The sequence below is a fragment of the Gymnodraco acuticeps genome, unplaced genomic scaffold (genome assembly GCF_902827175.1).
Source record: "Gymnodraco acuticeps unplaced genomic scaffold, fGymAcu1.1, whole genome shotgun sequence".
Classification (NCBI taxonomy): Eukaryota; Metazoa; Chordata; class Actinopteri; order Perciformes; family Bathydraconidae; genus Gymnodraco; species Gymnodraco acuticeps.
Window position 1 is genome coordinate 547,405 of NW_022989748.1, and position 12,004 is coordinate 559,408.

At 40.2% G+C, this 12,004-nt stretch overlaps 1 protein-coding gene across 8 annotated transcripts in view; it reads left to right on the plus strand.

The window, feature by feature from the left end:
* The window catches only part of slc8a4b (solute carrier family 8 member 4b), a 119,445-nt gene that overhangs the window by 61,876 nt on the left and 45,565 nt on the right, over positions 1-12,004 (plus strand). For all 8 annotated transcript variants that reach the window (XR_004569743.1, XM_034223504.1, XM_034223583.1 and 5 more), the window contains exons 3-12: positions 308-536; positions 1,267-1,406; positions 1,843-1,995; positions 2,091-2,318; positions 2,395-2,796; positions 5,587-5,697; positions 5,783-5,935; positions 8,309-8,405; positions 8,800-8,991; positions 9,821-10,013. Coding sequence is in view for 7 of the 8 variants with exons in the window: in XM_034223504.1 (XP_034079395.1) it covers positions 380-536; positions 1,267-1,406; positions 1,843-1,995; positions 2,091-2,318; positions 2,395-2,796; positions 5,587-5,697; positions 5,783-5,935; positions 8,309-8,405; positions 8,800-8,991; positions 9,821-10,013 (1,826 nt within the window). In the remaining variant the exon portion in view is untranslated. The remainder of the gene's footprint in view (positions 1-307; positions 537-1,266; positions 1,407-1,842; positions 1,996-2,090; positions 2,319-2,394; positions 2,797-5,586; positions 5,698-5,782; positions 5,936-8,308; positions 8,406-8,799; positions 8,992-9,820; positions 10,014-12,004) is intronic.

Genomic DNA, 12,004 nt, shown 5'->3' on the forward strand with positions numbered 1-12,004 from the left:
TTTATTACAGAGGCTGACTACAAGTGTATCATCACGTTTTCAGCCTTGCTCTTATGTAGTGACCATTATTGCTTTTGTTGCTTCTTCATTTTATCTGTATATAATCCACAATAAACAGCCTTCTATTGAGTTCTGGTAAGATAAAGAATGTTGTTGTCTGTGCTTTTAACTTGAAGTCTTACCTCTTTCTGCACGCCTTAAATAGAGGCACTTGATTTGATTTGAAGCAGAAGACGGTTTTTAGAGAGTTAAGTGGTGTATTTAAAAGTGAAATAACGTCTCTCCTTCTGTCTCTTTGTACCTAAAGGATTCACGAATCTCTGCGCGGACCCAGTAGAAGTCAGTAGAGTCCAGTGAAGGACCGACTGCATCGATAGAAATGGCTTCAACAGCCATGTCTCCATCCTCTCTCACCTCCCGCCTCTCCTCACCCCTCCTCCTCTTCTTACTCTCTGCCTTCCTCCTCCTGTCCTGTCCCGGATCAGTGGACGCGGCTGACGCAAACTGCTCAGCTGCTGGAGACCAGTGTCAGGAAGGTGAGGAAACGGCATCGTATCATACAGTCCCTCCACAGCTTAATAGAGTGTATATTTCTCTTGTGGTACCAGTATATTCATCTAATGACTCCTTTATTTCTAAAATAGCCTATAAATACCCTCCTGGCATTAATTGCCGTACATTTTGCCAGCTCATTCTGTGCAAGCTGTCCAGAGGCTAACAGGAAAGAGATTTATTTGAGGGTTGCTAATGCACACTGAAAGGCCAACTACGATCTTTTTCATTCTGGAAAAAACGCTAATTTCTTTGTAATGTCACTGCTATTGAGCCCTTTTCGTAGCAGCAGTGTTGAATATTGGAGCAGTTAGAAATAAAAACATGGCAAAATAGGGTCCAGGTTAAAAAACAACCATTAAAGTTGAAAAGCAGAATATTCAAAGTTCACACAAATCAGGATGCCATACCACACAATGGGGACAGTGTTTCATGGTCCCCTGAGTTAAATGTACCACTGGTGACTTATCAGCTGATTGTGCCAGTTTACTGCCTTTAAACTGGAGCACATTGATCGATTTTAATATGTTTTATCAAATGATACATCTTCCACTTGTTACATTCCTTAATCAGGTTATACTGCCACTGAGCTTTTTACAAGATGCCCACAGTGGCAGACTGTACAAGATTAAAGAGGGAAAGGGATGCAACCTAATATATGTGATCCTTTCCTGCATAACCTATTCTGATATCTTCCTTTTTGTGATGTTTCAGGAGTGGTGCTGCCCGTGTGGAACCCTCAGAACCCCTCTGTGGGCGACAAAGTGGCACGGGCCATTGTTTACTTCGTGGCTCTCATCTATATGTTCCTGGGCATGAGCATTATAGCGGACCGGTTCATGTCTTCTATAGAGGTAGGCAAGAGATAAAAGAGCACACATTGGTTTAATTTTTCTCCTGATAGTATTACATCTCTTCATTGTAGTAATTAGTATGTATGTGAGTTATCAACAGCTATGGGAAATTCAATGGATCTAACTTAGAGGAATACCTCACTCACAAACTGTCCATTGCTATGACAATTTCTCTATCTGTGTGACCTTGACTAGCTTTTAGTTTGAGTTATCCTTAATATAATAAGTTTCATGGCTCATTTTTCTCTAAAATATATATATATTTTTTCTTTCCCTATTACTTCCTCTTATTTTCATTTGGTGGATCCCTCGCTCTTCTTTCATTTCCTTGATTTTCATTCCTTTTACTTCATCGTTCTCCTGTCCTTTTCATTTGGTGCAACCTCTTCTTTTCTTACCTTCTCATTCCTCTCCTCTCCTCTCCTCTTCTCCGCAGGTCATAACCTCCCAGGAGAAAGAAATCACTATAAAAAGGCCGAATGGTGAGACCACCACCGCCACGGTCAGGATCTGGAATGAGACCGTTTCTAATCTCACTTTAATGGCCTTGGGTTCCAGCGCCCCCGAGATACTGCTGTCAGTTATTGAGGTGAGCACATTATGAGCCTGCTGGTTACGCATTAGATTACCTGATGCACAGAGCGTACTGGGAACACAGTCATCTGATTTTCACCCCGTCTATAGGTGTGTGGTCACGATTTTGAGGCCGGCTCTCTGGGTCCCAGCACCATCGTGGGCAGCGCTGCCTTCAACATGTTCGTCATCATCGCCCTGTGTGTGTACGTGGTACCCGATGGAGAGACGCGTAAAATCAAACACCTTCGGGTGTTCTTCGTCACGGCAGCCTGGAGTATCTTCGCCTACATATGGCTCTACCTGATTCTGAGTGTCTTTTCCCCGGGAGAGGTGGAGGTGAGAATATACAGAAGGCTACATAAGAGCAAAGTTTGGGAAGAAGAAGGTGTTAACTGTGTCTCCTCTCCTCTAGGTTTGGGAGGCAGTGCTCACCTTCCTCTTCTTCCCGCTCTGTGTGGGCCAGGCCTGGGTGGCAGACCGTCGCCTCCTCTTCTACAAGTACGTCCGCAAGCGTTACCGCGCCGACAAGCACCACGGCATCATCATCGAGACCGAGGGAGGGCCGGATGGAGCCATGGGTATGTCCGGAGGAGGTGCCCTGGGGCCGGGGGGTTTCACCAAGATGGACATGCTGGAGCTAGACGGACAGATGGCACTGAATTCTCACAGTGGGATGGACGGAGGGATGATGGAAGACGGAGCGAAGGACGGACAAGATGAGGCCAGGAGGGACATGGCGAAGACGCTGAAGGATCTGAAGCAGAGGCACCCGGATAAAGACATGGAGCAGCTGATCGAGATGGCTAATTATCAGGTTGGAGGAGTGTGCTAATATTATAATGTATTCATATTCAATATTTATTGTGGAATATAACACTGGGAGGCCATTAGCTTAGCTTAGCATAACGACTGGAAACAAGGGGAAACAGGTAGCCTGGCTGTGTCCAAAGTTCAAAGAGACATTGTAGTCATTTTGAAAAGTGTATTTCAAGTTATGGTTTTATAGAAAGTTACATTTTTTATCTTTTATTAGCAAACAGCAGCCAGGCACAGCGACTTCATGGATAGCTTTTTGGACAAAAAAACCCCCTCAAAATTGCCGGCAATATTACATTTGAAACATCTATTTCAATTTCATTCACCTGTAATCTAAACTGCAAATATGGCCCTTAATAATCCCTTACCATGTTAGTTTATATAAAGAACCTAAGACCCCGGGAACATAAGCTTATCTCCTTCTTCATGCTAAGCTAATGGCTTCCTGGCTCTATCTCCCCTGTCCAAACACGAAAGTGGTATCAATTCCTATTTAAATCCCAGCAAGTAAAAGCATATTCACCATAATGTCAAGCTTCTCTAAGACATACATATTTGATTTTAGTCCACAATTGAATGTATTTGGATGTTGCTGCTCATAATGGAGGCCCTGCATTTATCTTAAATGAGACATTACATCATGTCACACATTTCATATGCGACCCCTCTAGGGGTGACTGTGTTAGAGTTGACGCTTTGACACATTCAGTTGTTAACAAGGTGTTTTAAGTGATAGCAGGGATACAGAGAACATTTCAAACTGTTACAGAGCAAGTTAAAAGGTGTTCAATAAATTAAACAACTGCCTACATGCACATGAAAGAAAATCAAAACCCAACTTTGCATACACACCAAATAAAAAGAACATACTATGGAAGTCATTAGAGTGTTGTCTAGATAAGTACACATATAAAGATACCAATACAGTTTTTCAGCCCCTCATGTAATGTCATGTGCTGATAAAACCACTAGTCTGCAGAGAGCATGTTGGCGGTTGGCTTGATTGACAGCCCTATAACAGACGACCCCTCTGAGATCCAGGTGGTTTTTTTCGGGGTAAGTTGTATTAACATCAAATAAGTGAGCGTGTAAGTTCCTCCATAGCCTTGGAAGCCATACTGTAGCTTGACAAAAAAATGTAACCCAAGGTCCACTTGTTAACTTTATTTGAGCTTACAGCTGAGTTCATATAAGACTGGGTCATGTTATTAACATTTCAAAAAGAGACAGTAAGTGGACCATGTGTTAAGATTTTTTTGGGGGATTTAGATATACGATGTCTTAAAATATATTGATTAGCCATGAAAATGTAGTGCTTTGTCCTAAATTGTACTTATGGTTTAATTTGGCATTAGTTTGGTTTTAGATAGTCAATGTGGTTTTTTCGCATCCCTGGTCAAATAGAAAGCAGTCACTAATAAATGGTTTTCACACACTCATATCTTTTTGAATATTTGCACTCGCTAAAAACTATTTTTATAATCAAACTGACACATTAAGGACTTGTCTGGTTTTGCACCCTTTGATGATGAACTGTGGAAGCTATCCAAGTCTCTGCTGCTCCCTCTTTCTCTACTTTCCTCTCTTCCTTCCCTTGCCTTTCCTCCACCATTTGTTGCTCCTGGTCTTTGTTTTTTTGGCAATGAAGGAGAGGAGAGGAAAGCACCCCAAGGTGCACTGGGAAACTGCCAGATGTTTGTTTGAATTCAAGCCTCCCTCCCTGCAGCTCCTCGCTTGGGCTTTTTTCTGTAAATAAAAATGGCAGCTAGACGAGTAAACTCAAGTGGACAAAATAAGTTCAGTGTGGTCTTAACGAATCATTACATTGAACAGTAGTTCCCCATGGTGGAATTGGACTTTCATTCAATTAGACCAGCTAAACCTGATAACGTTTTTAACTAAACTTACAATTACAGCTTACATCCCTCCACAGTGATGCAGATTTTATGAGAATTCTGAAGGGATATTGCCGGCTCTCTTTCCTTCAATTTCAAAAACTCAGTGTTCCTTTGAGGCCACATTTAAGCCAATGATTTCCACATCTAAAGTTAAATGTTCTATTTAGTTGGTAAATCGCTAGAATATGAAATTCCTATTCAGCCAGACACTTTTATTGAAATGTGTGCTTATAGATTGATGAAGCCCATTAGATAAAATGTTTGCAGCGGAACAGTCTTGTGCATTGTTAACAGGGAAGTAAGGAAGCAATGTCACATTGTTCAAGGAAATGTGATCAAGGAAATATTTTTGGTTGGATGCCCGAAACATAGAATTGAGGCTTTTCATTATTTTAAAGGCCTTTAGCTCTTTACTTCTGGCCATTTATATGTAAGAAATCATAGAGGTGGTGTTCATCTGTAAACATAATTTTTTGAACAAAACATGTAAGAACAATAACATGTTGTTGTCCTCAGTTTGCTTTTTGCAATATTCCAAAATCCAATGGAAAATCCCATTAAAGTAACTAGAGCTAACTTCTGGGTTGGCCCAAAATCCCTGCAAAGCAAAACAGTTATAAATATGAAGCTCCAACATCAATACGCGCAGGATCTAGGTCCAAACTTCAAGCACCCATTTTTAAAAAACGTCCTTCAGTAACTCTCTAAGCCCTTGACTACTAATTTCCCTGAGGAAAAAAATTCCCAAAAGAGATTCACTGCTTAATCTTGAAATTGCAGCTTCCAATTCAAACGTGGAAGCTTTTATAAAAGGACTTTTTTTTTGGAGGTGAAACAAAACATGATCAATACAATAGATTTGTTATTAATTGATTGGTTTTGTTGATCAGGTCCTGATGCAGCAGCAGAAGAGCAGAGCGTTCTATCGTATCCAGGCAACCAGGATGATGATCGGAGCTGGAAACATCCTGAAGAAGCACGCCGCCGACCAGGCCCGCAAGGTGGGATGCACATCATCTCCCCTCAGCACCACTATTTACAGATAAAATACTCACATCTTAATTTGTTCCCGTCTCTTATTTCCAGGTGGTGAGCAGCAATGAGACGCAGGCGCAGGAGGACGACCCTCACACCATCACGATGGACTTTGAACCCGCTCTGTACCAGTGCTTCGAAAACTGTGGCTCCTTAAAACTGACTGTGGGCAGACACGGAGGAGACCCTGGAGTTACTGTCAAGGTGGGTGTGGTGTTCATGCAAGACTGAGGAGTTCAGAAAAATGACCACAGAAATCTGCTCTGACCTGACCTCACTTGTTCTCATCTCTAAAAAAATTCAGACAGCTGGTAAATAACAGAAATGGTTGATAAAGAAGAGCGGGGACACACAATACTAAACACTTTATTCTCCAGATTTTTCGATTTCTGTTCAGGCTGTAAGAAAAAGATAAAAAAACATCCATTGGGGAAGGCTCATTGATCTTAACACTGGCCTCATACTCGGAATAACAGATTTTCTTTTAAGTCAGAGACAGAAATCTGTATCAGTGAAATGATCTGCATGTTAATACAGCAGGGGCCTTGCATGGCTGTGTCTCCTCTATTATTCTCCCATATACACATAAAACTTCCTCGGAATAGATCATGCCCTATTAGGCAATGTTAATGGAATTGAAAGAATAATATGTGTATCCTCAGCATGATTCAGATCCAAAATGTAATGGGTTATCCCTTGGACCATGATACAATATCACGGCTGTTTTCTTTTACCGTAGTCCTCCTGAAAAAAGACACACCAAACCAAATCATAACTTCCTTTTCAAAGGAGACTATGATGTAGCATCAGAGCTACCTTTAGAGGTCGGTTCATGGCATGGCTTCAGTCTGCCGTCCACTGAAACTGATTTTATAAAGTGAAGTGGCCTTTTAAGCCCACACAGGCTCTTCAGACAGCGTGTCAGAGCAGTGCAGACGCAGAAATGATTATCGTTACGCAAATGCTTTCACAATGTGGTTACATGTACTTGATGTCGCACTTGAATCAGTCAAAAGCTGGACAAATCTATTAACAGTCCCAGCCTTTTCATTATACAAGAAAAGTTCAAAGAAATATACTCATAAAAAGCTTAGCACTTTTAGCACGAGGCAGCCATTCTAAAACAGCTACCGACACTTAGACATATCTTTAAAAACATTATATATAAAGCTAACCGCTCATTTGAAGCTGCATTAAGAGACTTTGTGTGCCGCTTGTGCCGCAGCAGGAAAAAGCTATAACATTTAAAAGACCTTTGAAGCCAAAATAGCTAATATGATGTAAAAAAGTAGGCTTTTTTGATATACAGCAGGTACGGAGAATCATTAGCTTTCATTCGTATCCACCTGATGGATTAAGTCCAATATTCAACTTCTTTAAGCACCGTTTTAAACTCCAAAAATTCCCGGGAAAGATATGCATCTCTTAATCTGCTAAATGTCAGCGAGTACTTACTTTTGTTTTGCCATTTAGTTCCAAGCAGGCATTTACAGCTTCTTTGTATAGCTTTTTAGTTGAAAACAGCTGAATGTTGCATATTAATACAACACAGATAAGTCAAGTTAGTCTGGAAAACCAAAATAAAGAGCTACATGTTAAAACTATCATTATTTAATATGGGTTTCTCAGTATGAGCAAAACCGTAGTAAGTCATTTGAGCCAATACAGAAAAAAGATTATAGTAGCTTGAAGTCTGCTTAAATCATTTGTAAATGGCAAAATGATTTATGGGAAACCACATTCCTGTCCATCCATACCAAAAAGAACAGTTTCCTAGCAGAGGGATTCATCAAATACAATGTGCTGTATTTTATAAATTAGGTGCCATAGGAAAAGGCATACTTTTAATTACGTTAAACCTACAGTGATACAGTTAAAAAGCCTAGCTATATTCTCGGCTGCCCATCTTTCTAAAATATACATAACATAGAAACCCACTCATCAATTCATTCATTTCCTGCTATTATATTCACACAATCATAATTCCAAAATGTCATAATGTCTCTTCATGTTTAAAAAAATCTGAAATATAGTGAATCCTCAGTATAGAGTAGTCCCTGCAATAAAAGGCACATGTAAAAAAGGGTTCAGAGTTGTGTCACTCACACGCATTTCATCAAGAGCGGAGCGAGTGCGAAGAGAATAGGAATAAAAGCGCCCCCAGCACTGAGTCAGCTTTTCATACACAGTACGTCTGTATGAAGTAATGGGAATTTCTGAAAAGACGACACAATCTGTTATCTGATTCTAAACAGTGAGGGTGCATTTGTGAGGGTGTTAATATGGGGGCAGATGGAGAGGATACAGGGGAAGTTTTGTTGTACTATATTCAAAGTGTTTATTTTCACACTGTGTCTGACCACAGGGCTCAGTTTAATGAAGCACTTTCTCTTGAATTTCCTCTGTTCCCCAAATGCCTCTCCTCTTCTTGTTTGCCTCCGTCTCTTTTTCCATGTTCTCCTTTCCCTTTGTGTTTATTTGCCCTTTTCCGTTCCGTTCTGTTTTATCTTCTGAGGGCTCTCTCTTTACCATGGTCTCAACCCGCCTCCCCTCTCTGTGTGCTCCGCTCTCCCCCAGGTGGATTATCGCACAGAGGACGGCACAGCAAACGCAGGTTCGGATTATGAGTTTGCAGAGGGAACGCTGCTGTTTAAGCCGGGAGAGACCCTCAAAGGTAAAAAAACAACTCACGGCAATAATGTATGGCATAGTTTACAAAAACACATCGCTTAGACTGAGGCTCAAACAGATCAGATCATCCACAGGGAACGCTAAAATGTTCTTTTTGGAATAATATTTCATAAAGAAGAATCCTACTAAGGCTGTACTGTTTAGAACAAAATAACTTATTGTGATTATTTGGCCTGATATTGCAATTTGATATCTTTAAAGATATAGGAGGGAATTGAAACATTTATCGCTTGAAAATTGTATCAAAGTTATCATGGTGTGACCCTTATAAGAAGATTTGTACCAAAACAAGTATTTTCCTCAATTTGGATTAAATATGCAGCACTAACTACAGTAAACTATTCTGTCCCAACCTATAATGACATTTCTTTCCCCAGAGATCACTGTCGGAGTGATTGACGATGACATCTTCGAGGAGGATGAGTATTTCTACGTCCACCTCAGTAACCCTCGGCTGGTTGGATATCCGGAGATCGGCACCGCCCCGCAGGACGCCAGCGTCGCCCCCAAAGCCGTGCTGGGGGACAACCACAGCGCCACAGTGACCATCTACGATGACGATCACGCAGGTAATTGAACCCCTAAATAACGTTTGATGGGAATAGATACGATTTTATTCATATCCCTGTAATTATAGATTCTCCTAATGGTCTGATTCTGTATCGATTACGTTATTGAATCGTGATGATTTTTTGTGTAGAAAAAAAGTATGTATTTAGAAGTTTTCCGTTTAAATGTATAATGGAAAACATTGAACCTTCAAGCACTGTTTTTCAGAGATTAATGTTTTTTGTCTCTCACAAAAACAGACTTGCAACTCTCTTATTGAGTCGTACAATTCAGATGGATCGGTCTGCTTGGTTTCCATTTCTCCTCTTTAAGGGTTTTTCTATCTTATCTATCTTACTTAAATACAATCCTCCTACCATTTATCTAGTTACGTTTGAAAGACAGAGGAGAACAGAATTTTGACGATTTAAATCCTCCTCACTTTCGAAGTAAATGTTATTTTCTGTTCTGCCTATACCTAGATCATGCAAAACAGACAGTGTCAAAAGTAGAACTGGTTTTAATAAAAGTGTCTGCACCCATCCAGCGTTATTTTAAATCCACATGGGTCTATTATTGTATTGCTAAGGTCCCCTCAGTGTCACCACTTTTCAGCCACAGTACTTTGAAAACAACCAAAGACAATTAAAGTGACTAAGTGGAGCGTGGGCGTTTACCTGATGCTCATTTCCTTTTATCTAGAGAGAGTGGGAGGTAGTCTATTATCCCCTTGACTTTATATACAGCACACACTCGAGAGCAAAGTAGTGAGTGAGCGTATGTGTTTATCAACCTCATCTTTCACACTTTAATGTTTCTTAATGTTTCTTCTTTCTTTCTTCCCTTTAGGCATCTTTACCTTTGAGGCCGGCAGTCAGAAGGTGAGCGAGAGCATGGGTGTGATGGAGCTGAAGGTGTTGAGGACTTCGGGGGCCCGAGGCCTGGTGGCTGTCCCCTACCGAACCGTGGATGGCAGCGCTAGAGCGGGAGAGGACTACGAAGTGTCCGCCGGCAAGCTGGAGTTCCAGAACGACGAGACCATGTGAGTACAGGAACTGTTACTAAACCGTGAATATAGGCACACTTGACCAATGGCCCGAAATCCAGTGGTGTGAAGTAACTTAGTATTTACTCAAGTACTGTCCTAAAGTACAGTTCTGAGAGACTTGTACTTTACTTGAGTATTTCAATTTTTTGCTACTTTGTACTTCTACTCCACTTAGGGCTGCTCAATTAATCGTATTTTAATCGCAATTACGATTATGGCTTGCAACGATTACGAAAACAACGTTATCGAAATATAACGATTATTTTTTAATTATAAATTATTTTTTTTATTGGTTTTTCAGTTGAGTTACTGTATGCTTAAAGTTCAGGGTAATTAACTGTTAAAAATATACTTCAAAAAAAATTTCACCAATAAATTTATGTTTTCAAAGTAAATGGATTTTTTTTAATAATCGTGACATCAATTATTGACCCAAATAATCGAGATTATGATTTTTGCCATAATCGAGCAGCTCTAACTCCACTACAATTCAGAGGTAAATTGTGTACTTTTACTCCACTAAATGTATCTAATATCTTTAGTTACTTTGCAGATTTTGAAATATAATCAAGTCTTAAATCAGACTTTAGTTCCACCTGGAGTAAATTCACAAGCTACCCTGCAGTATACAAAGTCATTCAAACTAGCTGCACCTTTACCAGCTTTGAGAACACTTTCATGATCAATCATTATAATCAAAACATATAAAATATATTATTCTGAAACGGGCCAGTACTTCTACTTTTGGTACTTTAAGTTTATTTTGATGCCAATCCTTTTGTACTTTAGTCACATTTTGATTGCAGGATTTTCACTTGTAACAGAGAATTCCTTCACTCTGGTACTTCTAGTTTTACTCAAGTACAAGATCTGAGTACTTTTCCCACCTCTGCCAAAGTCGAATAAAAAAAAACTTTGTATTCATTAAAATCAGGTTTTTACATCACTCAAAGGTGACTGACATACTTTTAGTGTCCCATTCCTCTCACTGTCTCCTTTCTGTGTGATTGACTCTCATTCAGAAATGGCTGTTCAGGTTAATTGAGTGTGAAACATGCATTTGCGGTATCAATAGCTCTATTAAAGCAGATAACAGCGCAATAATGCCACTCTTCAAGGTAGGCTACTCTGCATTCAAATGTTTTCTCACACGTGAACACACACACACACACACACACACACACACACACACACACACACACACACACACTCTTGTGTCCTTGGGCGCATGCATTTTTAATATGCTGATGTTAGCGGTGTTAAATTGACCAATACATAAAGCGGTTGGGAATGCAGTATCCTCAGCGCCTCCTGGGGCCCCATAAAGAAAGTAGTGTGTGTGTGTGTGTGTGTGTGTGTGTGTGTGTGTGTGTGTGTGTGTGTGTGTGTGTGTGTGTGTGTGTGTGTGTGTGTGTGTGTGTGTGTGTGTGTGTGTGTGTGTGTGTGTGTGTGTGTGTGTGTGTGTGTGTGTGTGTGTGTATACGTACAGTTTTAGAGAATGAGGACTTTTCTGCTTGTTTCCTCTTCCTCAAGGTGCTGTTTGATTCATGGTTGGACAGATGTTAGGGTACAATTATATGAATACAAATATGTGTGCTGTGTTTCTAGGGGACAGAAGTTGGGAAGACGGAGTATATATCAACCGATATGTGTGTGCTCTCGAACATCTATGCTTGTAACGACCAACCTGGCTTTAGGCCTTGAGACTTGGGAGAAAGAAAACATGCTATTAGATTATAATTATTCCTTCATTAATGTTTTCATCACTTTAATTTGGAAGCTGGTAAAGCAGGAGTTCATTATCTATTAGATATTTAGATCAATGTAGATGTAGAAAGGACACTATTTCTCTATGAAGTTAAGTACAAAAAACCTCAAAATTGTAAATTCAGTGTTTTAGTACATTTTACTTGTTAATTTGCACCTCTTCTCATGAGTATGAGTACAAAAGAGGCTTGTCTTGTCTACTAAAAAGGCAAAGTGTG